General features: G+C 39.4%; 1 protein-coding gene across 2 annotated transcripts in view; it reads right to left on the reverse strand.

Annotated features, from left to right (window-relative positions):
• tpk1 (thiamin pyrophosphokinase 1) overlaps positions 1 to 20943 on the reverse strand; it is an 82311-nt gene that overhangs the window by 29667 nt on the left and 31701 nt on the right. For both annotated transcript variants that reach the window (XM_039790044.1, XM_039790042.1), the window contains exons 5-7: positions 14415 to 14487; positions 10003 to 10098; positions 5195 to 5341 (exon numbers count right to left, since the gene is read on the reverse strand). In XM_039790044.1, coding sequence (XP_039645978.1) covers positions 5195 to 5341; positions 10003 to 10098; positions 14415 to 14487 — 316 coding nt within the window. The remainder of the gene's footprint in view (positions 1 to 5194; positions 5342 to 10002; positions 10099 to 14414; positions 14488 to 20943) is intronic.

The raw sequence follows: 20943 nt of genomic DNA on the forward strand, positions 1-20943 counted from the left end.
GCGCGTTGTGCACACGCTACATTATGGCCAAGCATGCGCCCCTAAAATAGCATCTGAATAACGCGCTACTGACTTTAGACTAGCGCCACTGACTTTAGACCAGGTTTTTCCTGGTCAGTGGCGGAATTGTTTTCTGAAACTGCAGAATAGGACCAAGTAACGCTTTGCACCGGAACATGCTTCTTTTTCGCTGAACCGCCCCCAGGAGCGCAAATACATTCCCTAATTTACCGACGTGCGTCTGTGGAGGGAAAAGTCCGCTGTGCGTCAGGTGCAAAATAGGAATGATACATGCGTCGGTGTACAAAGGCAATTGCGCTGAGTGCAAGATGGTGCCCATTAAGAAAAATAAATAATCACTATCCTGCAAACGGTTGGATGCTACAGCCATAGCTCTGTACGACTCAACATGCTAACATGCTCACAATGATATATATATATATATATATATATATATAAATATATATATATATATATATATATATATATATATATATATATATATATATATATATATATATATATATATATATATATATATATATATATATATATAACAGGCCAAAAGTTTGGACACACCTTCTCATTCAATGCGTTTCCTTTTTATTTTCATGACTATTTACATTGTAGATTCTCACTGAAGGCATCAAAACTATGAATGAACACATATGGAATTATGTACTTAACAAAAAAGTGTGAAATAACTGAAAACATGTCTTAAATTTTAGATTCTTCAAAGTAGCCACCCTTTGCTTTTTTTTATTAATAAGGCAAGGCAAGGCAGCTTTATTTATATAGCACATTTCAGCAACAGGGCAATTCAAAGTGCTTTACATAAAACATGAAAGAGCATTCAGAAAACAATTAAAAACAATTTAAAAACATTCAAAGTCAAGAATAAAATTTACAGTGCAGTATAAGAATTAAAAAAAATAAAACTGAGAGAAACATAAAAGACAAGAATAAAATTTACAGTGCAGTTTAAGCACTGCTAGGTAGGCACTGCAGGTAAAACATTAAAACAGTTAAACTTTTAAAAGCAGATAAAATAGGTTATTTAAAGAAAGGCAAGATCAAAAGATAGGTCTTCAGCCTTGATTTAAAAGAACTGAGAGTTGAAGCGGACCTGCAGTTTTCTGCGGTTTGTTCCAGATATGTGGAGCATAAAAACTGAACGCTGCTTCCCCCTGTTTAGTTCTGACTCTGGGGACAACAAGTAGATCTGTCCCAGACGACTTGAGAGGTCTGGGTGGCTCATAGTGTAGTAGCAGATCAGAAATGTATTTTGGCCCTAAACCGTTTAGTGATTTATAAACCAGCAAAAGTATTTTGAAATCAATTCTTTGAGGCACTGGAAGCCAGTGTAGAGACTTCAGTACTGGAGTGATGTGATTCACTTTCCTGGTTTTAGTGAGGACTCGGGCAGCAGCGTTCTGAATCAGCTGCAGTTGTCTGATTGATTTTTTAGGGAGACCTGCAAGGACACCGTTACAGTAGTCAAGTCTACTGAAGATAAAAGCATGGACAAGTTTTTCCAAATCCTGCTGAGACATAAGTCCTTAAACCCTTGATATATTTTTAAGGTGATAATAGGCTGATTTTGTAATTGTTATTAATGTGGCTTTTAAAATTCAGGTCTGAGTCCATGACTACACCAAGATTTCTGGCTTTGTCTGTTGTAACATTGTCGTTTGAAGCTGAGCGCTGACTTTTAATCGTTCCTCTTTAGCTCCAAAAACAACCACCTCAGTTTTTTCTTCATTTCATTTAAGAAAGTTCTGGCACATCCAGTCATTAATTTGTTCAACGCACTTATTCATTTGTTGTATTGGGATAGTTCCCTGGTGATAAGGTTATGTGAATTTGTGTGTCATCCGCGTAACTATGGTAACTTATTTTGTTGTTTTCCATAATCTGAGCCAGTGGAAGCATGTAGATGTTGAACAGAAGAGGCCCCAGAACTGAGCCTTGGGGAACTCCGCACTTCATATTTGTATGCTCAGATGTATAATTACCTATAGACACAAAGTAGTCCCTATTCTTTAAATAGGATTCAAACCACTTTAGTACTGAGCCAGAAAGACCAACCCAGTTTTTCAATCGGTCAAGTAATATGTCATGGTCGACCGTATCAAATGCAGCACTGAGATCAAGTAATACTAAGACTGAAATTTTGCCACTATCTGTGTTTAAGTGGATGTCATTAAAGACTTTAACAAGAGCCGTCTCAGTGCTGTGGTGTGGTCGAAAACCTGACTGGAAGGCATCAAAACTCTTGTTTAATAATAAGAAAAGGTTGAGTTGTTGAAAAACCGCTTTTTCTATGATTTTACTTAAAAATGGAAGGTTTGATATCGGCCTAAAGTTGCTCATTAGTGACGTGTCAAGATTGTTCTTTTTTAGGAGTGGCTTGATGACTGCAGTTTTTAGGGCCTATATAATAAGGGAAAAAATTCCACTAATTAACCCTGAGAAAGCACACCTGTGAAGTGAAAACCATTTCAGGTGACTACCTCATGAAGCTCATTGAGAGAACACCAAGGGTTTGCAGCGCTATCAAAAAAAGCAAAGGGTGGCTACTTTGAGGAATCTAAAATATAAGAAATGTTTTCAGTTATTTCACACTTTTTTTGTTAAGTACATAATTCCATATGTGTTCTGTCATAGTTTTGATGCCTTCAGTGAGAATCTACAATGTGAATAGTCATGAAAATAAAGGAAATGCATTGAATGAGAAGGTGTGTCCAAACTTTTGGCCTGTACTGTATGTATATATATATATATATATATATATATATATATATATATATATATATATATATACACACACACACACACACACACACACACACACACACACACACACACACACACACACACACACACACACACAAGCAGTGTCATGACTTTTCCTAAAATGTTGCATTAATTTGTAACTTGGAATTAAAATCATTACCAAAAATTCATTATTATCATTTGGTCCTGTTTAAAAGTTATCTCTGCTGAGACACTATTTAGCATGTCATTGGGTTTCTATGTAGATGCTGTTCTTCATCTGACCGTTACTACCAACACGAGAAAACATACATATGAAAGGGTATCGTCATTTTTGTAAAGATTTTATTTCTATAAACAAAGTTGAGACTTTTCTCTTTGTTGTCTTGCATTTATTACACTAAAGTATTAGCTTCAGTACAAAACAGACCACCCTGGGTCAGTTCTGCGGCTCATATCTTTATGTATTATTTTATATTTGAATGTCGTTGCTACCTTGGGATGAGTTAACATACCTCAGGTATCACACTTTATCATTTAAATCAGCTCTTGTACTGACAAGTTTCACTCCTCAAAAGGGCATCAGGTAAACAAGCTGGTACATTTGACCTGAGTGTGTGCGCCTTAAGAATGATGTATAGCACAGATTGGCTGACACAGCGCTGTGCAATGCCTGTCCCACAACACAGAGAGCAGGCTTTCTCAGGTACCTTAGAGCTGGGATGCTAGCTTGAGTAAATGTGGCTCTGCTTGGCCCTTGCAACAGAGACTCAAATAGAGCAGACAGCAAAGGAAAAAAACAACAAAACAAATGAACTCAGTGCAACTTTTTTATTTTATTTTTTAAATTCAAATTGAGCAAATTTAGCGTCACCTTAAGACCTAGACTGATTAAAACATCTTCGGACTCAGAATAAACAAGGCTGCAGGCAGAGTCCCTACCCATATTTTGATAAACAACATGAGAATTATGCAATGCCCTGAGCCAGCTATAGAAAACACAAGATTTCTGCATATTTCCCAAAGATAGCATAATAACACTTTGACACCTCATCTGGGAAACAAAAGCTAAAACAAACAGACATAACCCTGATTAAATCAGAGCACATCTGTGACTTAGACATGCACTGATTTACTCAGGAAAGAAGAAGCATGTCTCACTTATTTTCTAAAATGTGCATGTATAATGGGATATTGCATTTACAAGCGGCTTTAAAGCTATAAGCAATATTTTCGGGTGACACAATCCCAACTTTTCAAATTTGCAAAACGGACATAACTGGTAATTTACCAGTGGCTTTAATTTGTTGTGTATTGAACATAAATTTAAAAAAAAGTATGCATTGACTGTACCAACGAATCCTGAAGCTAAGCACGTAACGAAGCCGTGATTGCATGGAATACGGGTAGTGAGGATATTTGGCAAAAGTTGTAAACACTTCAATAACAGATGTAACTTGAACAAATAGCACCGGGTCTTTCGAAGGTTGTGTTCACCTTCATGTACAGGCGTCTGCGTTCATCAGTCGCTGGCGAATTGGAGCTGCGTTGACAAACGAGCTTAATTTACCCTCACTGAAGTAAGATTAATTGGAGGTGTCGAGGTATGAAGCAGCAAATGACAACGCGCCTTTGGAATAATGACGAGAAGTAGGGAGGGAGTGCATGAGAGAAAGGTTTACTTAACGTATTACACAGTGTCACCAGGAAGTGTGACAGTTTCTTATTTGTCCTGAAGATCCTGCAAATAAACAACAAAGAAAAAAAAAAAGAGCAAGAAAAAATAGCAATGTTTGTCCCAAATGGCGTCGGCTCGGCCCACTTGTAAACTCAATCAACTGAGGAACATGAGAAAGAGCTGGCATTGAGGAAAAACAATTTGGGAGCATCAAAAGAAACTCTCTCTCTCTCTCTCACACTCTCTCTCTCTCTCTCATGCACAACAACAAATTAGGGCACCATAAGAGCAGAGAATTGTGTGTCTGTGTGTGTGTGTGGGGGGGTCTTGAAGTGATTACTTAACAAAGAAACAAAGTGTTCAACACTCCAATCAAGGTGGAAGCAGTGCCAGGAAAAAAAAAAAGTTTTGAGAGAGAACAGAAAATGAAGACCTGGGAGAGGGGTGATTCGAAGGGGTAGAAGATGCAGATGCAGATTAGTCTGTTGTATTTTAGTCAAAATGTACTGTGGGTCTGCCTGTGTGTATAGCTTTTATATGCGACTTCAAATACTGATACAGCCATATGAGTCCACCTTTTGCTTCGTGTAAAGTGAAATACTGTGGACACCTGTGGAAAAAATGACTAGCTGACTTAGTACCTCAAAAATGAGAAACAATGGACAGGACGGAATCATTACACAGTGGTTTGTCTATGCATATATGTGAAAGCTGTGTAATGCATGTTTATAATACACTCACGGGTCTGAGTAGGTATGCCAGGCTAGTCCCCTGTATGATCAACAGAGGGAGTTGGGTCATGGACAGAGCGTGGTGGAGGGTCTCAACAGATGCCATGATCTGGTCAAATCTGCCAGCCAGACCACCCAGTGTCACTATGGCATCCACCTGGAAAGACAAACAGCACATATGAAAAATGCCACGGTTCGATATACTGGACTGGTTCTCTGGCAGGGTGCTATTGTTTGTATCAACGAAGAAAAATGACAGCAGAAGTGGCTGCAGAAACACAAAGAAGAAAAACATTTAAAAAATAAAGGTTTAAAAAAAGCCTCTATATGTGAAATGCCATTGCTCTGAGAAAGTGTGTAAAATAGACCACATTTAGAATAATTTGGCAACCATTAATAGAAAAGGAGTATGGTATAATAAAAAAAAACAAATGCCAGCCTCTTATTTTAACAAAGAAACAAACAAGCAGAACAACACATGACATTGGGACAAGTAAACATTAAAGGAGAGCAAGGACAGAGCTTTGAGAGAAAACTAAGATGGAGGACAGATAAACAATCAGTGTTCAATTATAGAATGAATTTGAGCCATTATAATGACATCAGTCCCTTGAATTAAGAAGTGAACATGTTAACAGCAAACCAAGTAAGCTATAGTAAGTGGATTACTTTATAATGCCATTTTCTTCAACCTCAGAGCTAAAATAAGGTTATTCTTAACTTTGAGCCAGCAGTTTTCATAGATACAGTATTTAGAGCTCTCAGCAGTTATATCCTTATACAAAGTCCCTGAGCAGTCAAGCACCAGTGCTGACAGCCTTAAAACCCAACAGAGTCTAGAGGGCTGAGGCGCTGTCAGAGGCTGACGACTGACAGTCACACCAGCACGGAAAATTAACCGAATACCATCAATCACACTGACTTCACTTCAATGTTTTCACTTCAACCACATATTGCAAATAAATAAATACAAAAGCAAACACAATGTATGAGGTAAATTCATTTTCTATTACCTGTTCTGATCCTGGGCTGCAGCTAAACTACTAATCAGCCAGATCATATTGGCTACATTCATTTGCTACTAAAACAGATGAGCGTTTTTCCTGTGTGGAAATGTATAAGCATGCATTAAACCATTTAATAAATTACAGCACAGGAAACAGCAGCCTCACTTAGCCACTCTGAAATGCCATTACCTCAATGTATTTAACATTTTCCAAAAGGTAAAAGAGCTCCAATCAAACTTATGCTGTAGCTCCTTACTATACATGTAACAGACTATTTACCCAACTGAATGTATAGTAACTAACTTCCTGCCGCAGGTGATGGAGTTCAAATAAAACCAAGTGCTGAGAGATTGAGGTTATTTCAACATCTGGCTGACACCCCCACATTCAGAGGCATCACCTGAACTGTAAACAACAACACTTGGTAAACAGACATCCTTCAGCAAGAGAGAGAAAGAGAGAGACAGAGAGAGAGATAGAGAGAGAGAGAGAGAGAGAGAGAGGTTATGAAGTAGAAAAAATGAAAATCTTCCAGTCGAAAATGTTCACGGGATTTAATAAAAATTATGTAAGAAATCTGAAATTCACTGCATTTACCTAGCCAGAGCTAATTCATTCCTACAAACAATGTACATCTTTAAAAACAGGTCACAAATATGAAAATCATTAAAAAGAATGGCTCAGTAATTTCCTAAAACAGGTTTTAGCTTTCATTACTCAAACAGGAGTACATAGTGCATGGGGGCCATCTTCGGCCACTAGTAAGTAATCACAGTACAGCACCAGGGACCGTGACACCCAGGTGTGGCTCATTGATACTGTGTGTTTTTAATAGTTTTTGAACAACGGACGTCTATGGAACAGAGGAATAAGATACATCAGTCTTTGGTAACGAAGAAAATACTTTAGTTAGTGGAATCAATTCTTCTCAATTTTTGGTTTTGCTCTTTTCGTGAGTTTTTCAAAAACGAAAATTTCCAAAATGAAAAGACAGAAAATTGCCTTAAATGTATCCTTTAAGTAGGATCTCTTATCTACAATATGTTTGGCCCTTTTGTCCTTCCATCAAATCATCTCCCAAATTCATCGCTGATGTCCTTCCCACCTTTGTAATGGCTTACTAAGAACAATTTATCATACAAAAGAATGCCCTGAAAGGTCCAAAGCTGCTAGAGGTAGGAATGAGAGAGGAGTGGAGGGATCAAACCAGCAGCGAGTCGGCAAAGCCAGACGACAGAAAACCTAAGAGAAAGCAAACAAAGCTGAAAGAGAACAAGGAGCAATGACGACAGAGAAAAAAAATAGTGTATTGTGTTTCAGCGTCTGATGACACACTAGCTTGTTTAATCTTCCGCCTCCCATCAAAGTTCTGTTGTGTCCGCTACGCATATCAGACTCCATTTAACGGTTTGAATTTTTATGTGTTCCTATTTCATGTTTGTTTACTGAAAACAAAACAAAAAAAACAAGCAGGGCAAGGAAAATCTCACGACTGAATGAAGAGAATCTAACAAGCTGGCTCAACAGATCCGGCTGTACTCTCTCCTGATTGGCTGGGGGAGCCAGAGCGAGCAACGCTGCCTCGGAGATCAACACAAAAACTCATATCCATTTCTTAGGGATGATGAACAGATAACTAGAGAAAGAGAGAAGAAAATTAAAAACAGTAGTGCTGCTTATGCCTGCAACAGTGAAGCTACAGGAGAGAAGCTAACTAGGACAGAGCTGTGAGAAGACAAACACACACACACACACACACACACACACACACACACTTCAACAAGTGCACACACACACAGATGTAAACAGGTACCGAATTCTCACTTGCAAACTCGCCTTTCACAAACGCATGCACGATATAGATAGACACATACACACACAGACAGAGACGTAAACACACACCCACATATAAATAAATATGTATACCCACAAACAAACACATACTCATCCACCCACCATAATCCTTTGATACCATTCTTTGGGAGATAAATTCTCCAAATCGAGCGCGGAGCTGTGTGCAAGAAAACATTCAGGGGCTAATATGTTGAATCTTAAACAGCCCAAACAGGAGCACAGTGTTTGGTAATCTGCACATCAGCAGTTATTATTTCATCTATGTTTTTAATAATTTAAAGAGGCTAAGTGGATAGAAATTAGGGAAAGTGAGCAAAAGACAAAATGACAAGGCATGATATTAAAACCATTAGAAGAGTTCTGCTTTTATATAACCTACTCCTAATTGCAAAGTGTTGAAGGGAACAAAAGTTCAAATAAGAGTCATAGTGGGTAAAAAAGAAAAAAGTGTGAAAATCCTGGTACACAAACAAAAAAGTCATCATCAGAAACTCTAAGAGAAAGTCAAAAACTGATTGCCAGGCTCCTATCTCTTGCAGGCAGACAGACAGACAAACACTCAAAGGCAGAGTAAATATTAGCCAGGCCTCGAAAAAAAAAAAAAAGGCCAATGGAAGAGAAGGACAAAAGTGTATCCTCTCTTAAAGCCTGACACTGAAAAACAAAGTGAAAATGCACAATGTGGCAACACACGTGCATACTGTATGAGAGGAAGTGCAGTTTTGTGTCTGCAAGCGTCTTCTCCATGGTCTTTCATCAGCATAAAGTGATTGAGGCACTCGCCAGTGATTGGGGCAACACTAAGCATGGCGCTTAAAAATTCTAATAATGGAGAAAATAGGGAAAGAGTGAGAGAGGGGAAAGAGACAGATGGACAGGACGAGGACAGAGAGATATATAAGTACACAGGTAAACAGACGACGAAATAATGATAAGGAGGAATAAGGATCTTTGTTGAAATTAGAGATATACTGTTGGTTATAGTACATATTTTTTTTCTGATGTGATGTACATTCTGTTCAAATCAGCTGACGTTTTAAGAGTCGGAATAGAAATTGAGTCAATCTCTGGATCACATCTCTGCATGTCCGACTGTAAAGCAGCCAGATGGGCACGGGGCTTCGCTGTAGCTGGCAGCTCATTTCAGAGTTTTGGATATGAGTTTGTTAGTTACTTTGAAAAAAGTCACAACAAAAGTGAAGAACTTCATCTTAAATTTGACAAACCACAATTACACTTTGCATTTTATGTGTAGGTGTAAATGGGGCTTATGTCATTCCATTTCTTCAGGGAATGTTGAGTGAGCATGTGTGTTATTCTCCAGCAGCACGCTGTTTTATATTCATACGCCCACACACACCTCAGATCTGCACGCAGCCAACCGAAGTCCAACACTACTGACCTCTGAGCAGCTCATCTGGAGTTCCTGAGGAGTGAATGCCTTGCTTAAGAGCACTAAACTCTCTGACGCTATGGGAGAGGAGAACTTTACTTATTCATTTTACCCAGTGCTATAACTGCTGCTCGTCCTTTTAATAATAGAAACAATATCTATTTAAAACAATGCTTTTGACACTGATATGCCCAGGAAGTCACTGTTCCTGGCCAAGAAATAGTTCAGCACATAACCCCCATAAAACCACAACTTATTATTATTATTATTATTATTATTATTATTATTATTATTAACTATTTGTGAACTTTGGAGGTGCTGGTAGGCAGATTTTCTTTCTTAATTTTTAACAGACAGAAATGAAAGTGGGATTAACCTTCTCATCTAACTCTTGGCAAGAAAACCCATTTTGCAAAATCTCAAACTATTTCTTTAACATAAAAATGTCGGATACAAATTTAAAAATATAAAAATAAAAACGGTCAGAGTGTGTGTGTGTGTGTGTGTGTGTGTGTGTGTGTGTGTGTGTGTGTGTGTGTGTGTGTGTGTGTATTGGATGTTTACCTGTAACCGTCGTCTCTGAACTTCCTCCACCATGATTGCAAGGCACTTGGTGAAGTCAGTTAGATCCTGGTCAGCTGTTTCTATCAGCTTGCACCCCTACGCACAAAGAAAAATGGAAACCGACACGAAGGCAACAAAACACAATCAGATGGATGTACACACACACAGATAACAAAACAAAAACCCAGGCAGAGATAAAGGATAGGAGGATAAAACAGCACAGAAAAACAGAACTAGATAGAGAGATGGAGAGAGGTATAAATCAGTGTTTTAGTCTTGTCTGGCTGTCTGTGGGCTGTGTTGCTGAATAATGTAGAGGTTCCAGTCAGTGGTCCTAAACTACAACATCCAGGTAAACAACTGTGCTCTGGCTTTCTCTCCCTCTGACTCCTTCTCTCTCCATACACTGTCACCAACTTTGCTATCGCACATGCACACACGCACGCGTGCGCGTGCGCGTGCACACACACACACACACACACACACACACACACACACACACACACACACACACACACACACACACACACACACACACACACACACACACACACACACCTCCATTTGATCCCATCCATCCCCCTCCCTCGCGGATGCTTTTCTGTTCTCTCCCTTCCATTTATGCAGAATTATTCACCGTTTCCGACAAATCTCTGAAGGAACGCCTCAAACTTTCCCATTGTTCTGCTCCTTAGGCATTACCATAAAAGTCTGTTCTCTTCAAGGAAAAAAGGTATTGCTCCTTTTTTTTTTTTAGGCAACCTGTGTGATATTTGTGAAAAAGGACTAATATTACAGACAGCTGCAGAGAGAGCGAAAAGGGTGACAGGGAAAAGGAGGGTGTGTGATCGTGCGTGCGCATGGTAAAGTATTGGATCGGCATTTCAAACTGTAAACTGATTGCACTAACACAGTACAGCACAAAGATCACACAGGCACTGCATATTCTTTCGTCTAAGGTGTGTGTCTATGTGACACCTTACAGTGTATTTATTATTTAATAGAGCTTCACATCTCCTCACACATATTCTGGTTTGACATTTTGCTCGTTATAAATAACGAGGAGTCCACTTCATAGAAGAATTAGCATTTTATTTGCATGACCTTGGATAGTTTAGTAGTCTAAATATGCCTACATGAACAAGTCTCTTGCGATGCGCTAGAGACCCAGGGAGCAAAGGCTACGACGTAGGATGACATCATAAGACTCTTGTACCTGCACAACGTTTATATATAACTTGGGTAGAATACATTTACATCTTATGTAAAAATGTTTTTCAAGTAAACACACATAACTCTTTCGGTCTCCTCCAAAATGCAGACTGCTGTTTATTTCACTTCCCAATGTGATATCCCCATTGGGATTATAGTCTTCTATAACTGACACTAGTCACCACTTCTTGCATGCTACACATCAGCAGGTCCTTAAAACATTTTGCATAAAGTATTTTGGTTGGATCCATTTATTTATATTTTACAAGGTAGTGGATTTGTGCATTAAAGTCAAACAAACTCAACAGACATCTAATAGCGATTCCCAGTATTTTATAATAATTTTATTTATTTGGATAAAGGTCTTAAAGGGAAAAGCACAATGTATTTCCACAAGAAAGAAGCAAAGACTAGGAAAAGGTCTGAAAAATAAATAATACATGATCAGATTCTATTTTCTTCCCTTTATTTCTACAGGGGTATTCATCTTGGGACCACCGATCTGACAGAAATATTGGACAAGTACTGCACATCCAACATCCAACAATTGCATTGATCTGTAGCAAGTGTTAAAAGAGAAGCAGTGCTTCCTGCCAGGCTGTGTTAAAATTAATTTTTTTATTTAACCTTTATTTAACCAGGTTAGTCTCATTGAGATATAAAATCTCTTTTTCAAGAGAGACCTGGCCAAGATAGCGGAACAAATATGTTACATATTAAAACAATTTACAATCACAAAACAAACACAAAAGAGGCAAAGACATCTCAAGTGCATTTCAATTAAATAAAAGTACCATTAGTTAAAACATTTGCACGTGTGGATGGACTCATTGGTTCATAGCCAAAGATGGTGTTCAGGCTATTGGCAGAGAGGGTCAATTGAGAACAACAAAGTTTAACTTTTGTAAATGTTTACAGGGAATTGGTCATGAGTATGATGGAATGTATTTTATTTCTTAAAAGTAAAAAGGTTTGCCTGTTTCTGGGTCAGCATGTGACTCTAATCACCTCTAGAGGTAGTTTTTAATGACTGGGTTTAAATGGATCTTGGTGCACTGATAGTTGAAGCAATGTCAGACTGCACACTTTGATGATTCAGTCTGCATGTTCTTGTCAATGCAGGTGGAATTCCTGGAGAGTCTCGAGCATATTACACCCCAGTCAACTTTGGATAGTCACTTATCCACTTAGGCAGCGTGATGTCTGTTCTGTAAACCTGAAACATCACACACTCAGAATGCATTTCTCAAATCAGTCATGTGTGTGTGTGTGGAGTTTGCGTGTTCTCCCTGAAAACGTATGTCAGGTTACTGCTCCTGTCAGTGTCCGTGACCAAAAGGCACTGGCGAAAGAACTGGAGTTGGCTTATATGCAGAGGACACATTTTGTTTCTATGTATACAAGGGCTGTCTAGACCTACTCTATCTGTAAAGTGTCTTGAGATAACTCTTGTTATAAATTAATACTATAAATAAAATTGAATTGAATTGAATGATGGCAAACAGGGGACCTATTCAGGATTGGATGTATTTGGGTCACAACATTGAAATGAATTATCTGGACACAAAAGCTCACAGAAATATACCAGTATTTCCTATGTTACCAACTAACCCTTATTTTAACTGCCCCATATATACACTGCGCTGACAACATTTGTCTTTTATTATCTCATTAAGTAATTGAGAATATCCCAGGAATTATTCAGGAACAGAGATAACTTGTGTGTACTTATTCACAAGTACATCGTTTATTCGTATCCTCTAAGCCGGATTTTCCACCAGGCGCGTCTGCCGTGTTCCGGCTGCGCCGCGGTTTTGTTCCGTCCTCCGCCAAGCGCCATACCACGCTGGGAGCCACTCAGAAGCGGAGCTTCTTGCCTGCCCGACTCGCAGATTTGATTGTCTCTAGAAGTACTTAAAAGAACAATCACGTTTATTAAGCTAGTATCTACCGTCCACTCCAAGCACTCCTGCAATTAAACTACATGCCTTCTCTTTTCTGGCGTTGTCCTTATAAAAAGGATCTGTGGTGTCGTTTTATGTTTTTCCATCTCCAAGACGAATCTCTCGTCGTCCATGGTGTTGTAGAGGAGACATATACGATATTGGGGGGTGTCTTTTAGCAAATTGATGGGATGCTCTCGTGGTTTCACTTCCTGCCCGGCTGTTTGAACACCCCGCGGCTCGCGTGAAAATAGACCTGGCGCGTATCTTCAGCGGAGCGGAGAACGGCTTCACGCAGGCTTCTGGGACGCGCCGTGACGCGGGTGGTAGAATATCAAGCATTGATTTGAATGGCAGCGATTGCTGGCGGGGGCCGCAGTGCCTCCGGAACACAGCGCAAACGCGGCCGGTGGAAAATAGGGGTTATATATGACCCACAGGAGCATTTTCCTTCCTCATATCTAAACCTTTAAACACGTTGTTAACATTGTGAACATGGGTAACATGGGTCACAGTTTGGTTCTGTCCAGGCACCAAAACTACTTAGTTAAGTTTAAATTTCATGGTGTTTCATGGTGTTTTAAGTTTAATGGTAATATGTATTGGTTACATTTGTTTACCCTATTACCTGTAGTGTCTTGCAAAATGTATGGACTTTTACAATACATATCTTCATCTTATTGCCAGAAATCTCCACTTAAGTAGAACTTACATAAACATTTTATTCCTAGCATAGTGATGGATTTTCACAGTATTTTCTAAATGATAAATAATCCATATTCCCTCTGTAAAAGTCTTTGACTCTAGAAACAAGAATTTTCAACCTGGCTTTATCCAATGTTCACATTTATGTTCTGGAAATGTATGCAAATTTGCACATATTTAATTAGATAATGCCTGATTTGCATATTAAAACATACAATTTCAGAAAACTTAACATAAAATATATGTTCAAATGTTTACCCTTTCCACCTGTAGTTTCTCCCCTTAACTTCAAGTCATGCCTCAAAGGAATCCATGCTGGGAAAGTCAACTTCTTACTAACGTTGCCTAGATGTCAAAGTGGTTAAGGAGTCAAGTTGTACATTTAAGGATAAAGATAGTACTGAGTTATTTAGTCCAAACTATCAACTTATGTCTGTTTAAAGCCCTATTGCTTTGTTTGTGTGTGTGTGTGTGTGTGTGTGTGTGTGTGTGTTAGTATTTCACAGTGTGTACACCTGTAGATCTGAGAATGTCAAGTTGTGTTCCACTCACCTTGTCTGCATAGAATGCTTTGACCTCGGCAGTAATGGAATCAAAATCCCCACTGATATAGTCGGGGAGAAAGCTGGATGTAAGGATAGAAAAAGAGGGTGAGTGACAGAGGGAGAGGGTTACGATTGCAAGAAAGGCAGAGATAGAAGAGACAAGAGGAGAGAGGACATCAGGGCATGTGTCAGCTCTTTGATCTGTGCAGCGAGGGAGAAGGAGTGACGCCGCCGGGGGAAGACGAAGAGACATGTAGAGTGACAGGGTGATTCTCTGTGGCACTGAGCCTGGCCCTGTCACAAACGTGCGCGCGTGCACGCACACGCACACGCACACGCACACGCACACGCACACACACACACAAATAAACAGCATGATGTACCTGGTGTTCATCAGATATTGGGCTGTTCCATTACACTGAGTGACACTACATTCTCCATTACAGCCGAGTATCGGTTTGATTACCACAGGTCACAGTGCAATTTGATGTTTTGAATAATGTGCTCAATCAATGTGTATACTGTAAAAGTAAACTGTGAAATAAGTTAATACAAATAATCAATGTGTCCGTTTTAGGAATGGGTTTATTTATACAGACTACTGATACGGGTTAGAGGACAAAGTGAAGTAAAAACAATGCAGACTTGTGTGCTGCAATACACTTGATGTTTTTTAAACAACATTGACATACACATTGACAGTCAAGTTGCTGTCAACCAAACAACACTGATAAACAAATTGTGATACTATAAGCCAATATCATAAAGTATAAGTCAAACTGTTTCTGGTTTCTTAAATATTATGTCCTGTGCATCCAAAACATGTTGGGTTTCTCGCTGAGGGAAGATGCTGATCAAAACAGTCGACATTTGAAGCTCAAATCATGCTTTAAATACTGTAATAAAAAGTGATGAGAAAAATAGGGAGAAAACCCAAATTGTGTGCTCATTATGCACCATAGCCCCCCTATATAACAGGGTTAAGCTTTGTTTAAAGGTGCACATTTCAGCCATCTTAAATGATTAAAATCATAAAAATAAATTCCCTATTCTTTAATAATACCTGAAAAGTAATGTGCACTAAGAATACAGAATGTATTAATTTTGACAGTTATTTTGTAGTTAGTATGCAAGTAGTTTATATCGACAATGAATCATTTAGGGGATTGCTACAGTCCCGCCGGAAGATCTGTCGGATGTCCCTCATTTTAGGCCGGATGTCCGTTACCTTCTGCTTTCTTTCTTAGGACTACGGTTAACGGCTCCTCAGATCTCTACAGGATAAATCCAGACAGCTAGCTAGACTATCTGTCCAATCTGAGTTTTCTGTTGCAATTTTTGAACGACCACATGTTCCACCAAAACAAGTTCCTTCCCGAGGCTATTTTGGAGAGGCACCGTTATTGTGTCCGGTGCTTAGCACCGGCCAAGACGATTGTGATTGGTTTAAAGAAATGCCAATAAACCAGAGCAAGTTTTTCTCCCATCACGGAATGCTGTGTGGACTAACCTGACCCTCCTCCGCAGAGCTGTGGAGGAAAGTCTGGCAATGCGAGACTAGTATGCAAGAAACAAATGTGTGTTAACTTTCACGATTACAGGAACATGTGTGCTGGAGGATGCAAATGAACCTGGATCGTTAGGTTCTAAAGCATGTTGTTTGCTTACGTAAGGCCGCTGTACATGCACATTATTTGTATAACAGAGTACGAAGAAAGAAAAAAAAAAGTCTAAATGCAATTAATTGACATAAAAATTCACCCAGCCCTACTTTTCCATGGTTTTATGACTTGCATAACCCATTATTGCCCCTCAGAAAACAGGCACAATGATCACAAAATTAAGTAATACAGAATATTAGTTGTAAACTACATAAACCTGGCAGAAATACTATGTTAATACATGCAATTAAGAGGATTACAACGGAAAATTAAACTGGGCAGGAGGTTTGGGAATATACGTGCATGCAGACGTTGCATTCTGAATACAAATCTCCCAATGTATTTCATTCATCCAAATACAACTGTGTTTTGAGGCAGCCTGCATTCCCAGGGTGTAGGAATTAACAAGGTCTGTAGCAGATATCAGTGGAAACAACCAAAAATCTACCAGCCGCTACTGAGTAGAATATTTCTGTCAGAGAGACAGATAGCTCTCTGTTTATTCCATTTGTGTGTGTGTGTGTGTGTGTTTATGTGTAAGGAGCAGGACCACGCAGGGATGCGGCTGCCGCTATCTACAGGCATTAACAGGTCTGACATTATGATTTCATGGTTGGTTGGGTGTGTGTGTGTGTGTGTGTGTGTGTGTGTGTGTGTGTGTGTGTGTGTGTGTGTGTGTGTGTGTGTGTGTGTGTGGTGTATGAATGTGCTGCCCAGCAAGAGGCGAGAGCGATGTTCCGGTTGGTTGAAGAAAGAGATACAGAAGGATTATTCCCTCCCTTCCTCCTCAGTGTTCCCATTTACACCAACAAGATACAGCAAAACAAACAGAACAGCAATTGTATGCAATCTGCTGCCACACACACACACACACACACACACACACACACACACACACACACACACACGTAAAGACAATCTGACACAACCCGAGCTGGATAAAAAATTTTATCCAGGTAAAAACCTTCCTTGTCCACACAAACACATACAATGTACACAAACCTCTGCAATAAGCAGGTTCACACAAACACATGCACAGTTTTGCCCGCCTTATAATCCACGACGCCACAATTGCATCTCCATTCAGAAATAACCTTCATGTGACAGATGGGACGAGACACTGGGCCTGATCAGAGCTTCACACACACACACACACACACACACACACACACACACACACACACACACACACACACAATTGTGCCCTGTGTGCATGACTCTGTTGGCGGATAGTAATTGACCAGGCGAGATTCTAAATTCTGTATTTGTGTCTGTGTGCGTAAGCGTAAATGCGTTTGAGTGTGTGTGTGTGTGTGTGTGTGTGTGTGTGTGTGTGTGTGTGTGTGTGTGTGTGTGTGTGTGTGTGTGTGTGTGTGTGCATGCTGAGTGTCTGACAGTCTTCACTTCCACATTAATATTAACTGACACTTTAATTTGGATGGGAAATAGAGCATTTTACCGCCAGTTTGTCTGAGTACCGGGTGGCGGGGATGGCTGTGTGACCTTTGCCTGTGTTTGCGTGTGCGTATGTTTGTCTATCAGCCTGCTTGTGTGTCCCTCTCTCTGCAATCTCTTTGCCGGCTTTTTTTCTCCCTCTCCTTGCCAACCCACACCTCTCCTTTTGCATGCTGTCTTCTCCTTTACACCCTCTTTCAATCTTGTCTCATTTCCGCTCTGCAATACTTACTTTTCAATATACCTGAGGCAATTTCTGTCAATCTAACCACTTCGTTAAGTCAAAAAAGCATTCCCTTCCACCATCTTATACTTTCTGTCTTTGTTTAGAGCAAACTAAACCTGCACCATGCTTCCATTTGACCACTTAATTACAGCAAAATGTTTTGTTTATATTCTCTTGCTTCCTTTCATCATCTCCTGAATCAAAGCATGATGACGAACACTCTTCTCACTTTTCTTGTCTTTTTATCACTTGAGGAGATGCAGCTCTGATTACTCCTCTCATTCCTCCCATCTCCCAATCAGAGGAGGAGAGCCAGTGAAGGGGTGGAGGTATTATTTTGGATGACATCATTAACGATCCATATTCAGTACATAAACAAGCCAAAGCACAGCACTTTGTCACGTTCAGCTCTCTGACTCATAAGAAGACTCACAAACTTGCATATAAACTCTAGACATGGTTTGTGACAAGATATAACTTGTCAATGTGAGTGTATGTGCTAGAGAGTATTCGTTGATTGAATGGGTTTGTAGGTGACGGTCATATCTCATCAGAAAAACAACATAATCGGTCATTTAACCTCTTGTGATCATGACTGTCCCTCTTTCATTATGAAAAAGGCAGAAGAGGGCATAGTGCTGCAAAACCTCTTAGGCAAGCTTGGTGTCTGACTTGGCACTGGAAGCCACAGCATCCTGTCTTTCACCAACAGCCAGGGTTGAGTTTAGAAACCATCGTAATCACATTTAGAAGAAACCAACAAAGTAGTTTTAGTTTCATGAACTTAACCAAAACTCAACCATAGAGATACCAGACTAGAAACCATATTAATCATTGGTCTTAGGTTCATAAGGGTTATTTTGAAAAGGTATTGACAAATGACCTGTTTTGTAATTCAAATATGAGGACTTGTTGGTTTGTAGAGGTGAGTTGTATGTGGTTTATAAGTGTCTGATTTCATAAAAATAAAAGCAGTACAGCAAAGGTAGGCATTAAAAATCTGTGCTAACAGAGATCTTATTATCCCATTGCAACAAAAGTTGTGATTAGCAAGACCTCAAGGCACATGAGTGTGAGGTTGCTTGCATGCTGATGTACAGATGTCTTTAACGTGCTTGCGTTATTCTGTATTGAAGCAATTAAAAGAGCCACCTGTTTGACAATGTTTGGATGTAGGTATGATTATGAAAACATCTATGTGTGTCTGTAGCATCTGGATTTGTTCATCCAACAGCAATCCAATGATTTGTGATACAACAGTGTCTAATCCCAAAGTTTATCAGCTCGATGCCCATAGGCTGTCAGACTAATAACCAGACACAGTCATAATTCCACACACTCCTTATCCCCTAAACTCTTAGGGCTACTAGGTGTACTAAAGAGAGGGGGGAGGAATAATATTAATTTGAATTAACCGTAATCAAAACAATTCGTAAATAAATAAACTTAACAAAAACTAATGATACCTCAACACACACTATGTCAAAAGTAAAGTGCAAAGCCCACGTTAAAAAGGTAAGACCCAGTTCCCCATGCTCATCAACTCAACTCAGCATTTCCAACACAGAGCAATAAACGCAAAGGGACCTTTCAATCAGTCTATAATAGACAAACTCCACTTGGAGTGTAACAGCATAGCAAGTGTAGTGAAAGAATATCTGGGTTTAAAACAAGCAGAAGAAAGACAGTTAGGCTATGAGCTTTTTGACAAAGGATGACATGATAATAAAGAATTCAATTTTATTTTATTTATAGTATCAAATCATAACATAAGTTATCTCGAGACACTTTACAGATAGAGTAGGTCTAGACCACACTCTATAATTTACAAAGCCCCAACAATTCCAACAATTCCAGTAATTCCCTCAAGAGCAAGCAGTGCGACAGTGGCGAGGAAAAACTCCCTCTTGGGAAGAAACCTCGGACAGACCCAGGCTCTTGGTAGGCGGTGTCTGACGAGCCACAATAAACACAATAAAATCAGTAATAGTAGGTAATTACTGCTGATTGAGAAATTATTTTACTGCTAAGAGACCTACTGTAGTAACGTAACATTAAATAAATTATAACCACCTACCACAACAAGAAGAGAAAAAGAAATCATGAATCCAAAAAGGTTCCATTGTAAAATGACTTAGCATGTTGCTTTAATTCATGTTGAGTGTGAAATGAAATGAAAGCTAATTAATAACTGCACTGAAAGCAATTAGGAGCAAGAAGCTGTTTCTTATTAGTCATCAGCTGGTCCATGAGTCTCTCAAACGCCCTGCCCGGTTTCATTCACGGTGTAATCCTCCTAATTGTTGGCCTGTGACTCTGTTTTTTAGATCACGCAATTCTCGATACCCCAGCAGTTAAACAGTTCCCAAGCTGTGTGACTTGCAACATATTTGAAGGGAGCTTTGAATGGATCGTATAATGAGAATGATACATTTGAAACCTTGTTAAGTACATTCTAAACAAATATCCTTCTAAACAATCATGTCAGCCTTAGAAATCTTTGCTGACCCCATCTGCATATCAACTCAACTCACATGGGGACCACAACGCTAAAATATACTGACCCTATAAATACTTTAATCATAACACAGTCGGCCTGTCTGGTGAGGATAAAGAATAAAACTTGTGATATGCAAATGAGAAAACAAGAAATGACAAATAGAAAGAGCAACTGTCGGGAGATATCTCTTTGCCACTAAGTCTTATAAAATAAGCAGTCTCGCACTTGACAACTTCATTTGCGGAGGCTGACAGCATTATCTTCTCCAAACCCAAATGCATACTCTCATGCTGACAAAACTATGCTCTGACAATCTCTTCCACATATACAAATGCTTAGTCAAACATGGATTGATTCACACATCTCCATCTTCCTGTAACTCCAACACACACACACACACACACACACACACACACACACACACACACACACACACTTTATAAACTCTGCTCGTGTACAATTTCCTCCTCCCACATCCCCCCTCTTTGCTCCCCCACCAACCCATCTCTTGACTTCTTATCCTCTCAGAGGATTTGATTATATGCACAAATTAGACCAAATGCTTTTTTCATTTAGAAATGGGGAAGATAGAGGGTTCGATTACAGGAGAGCCAGAGGGTCTCAGCTCCGACGAAAGAACCTGAGTCCAGATGAAAGCAATTTAAGTGCAAGTTTGGTATATAATAATACTAAT

Source organism: Perca fluviatilis, chromosome 22 (assembly GCF_010015445.1).
Source record: "Perca fluviatilis chromosome 22, GENO_Pfluv_1.0, whole genome shotgun sequence".
Lineage (NCBI taxonomy): Eukaryota > Metazoa > Chordata > Actinopteri > Perciformes > Percidae > Perca > Perca fluviatilis.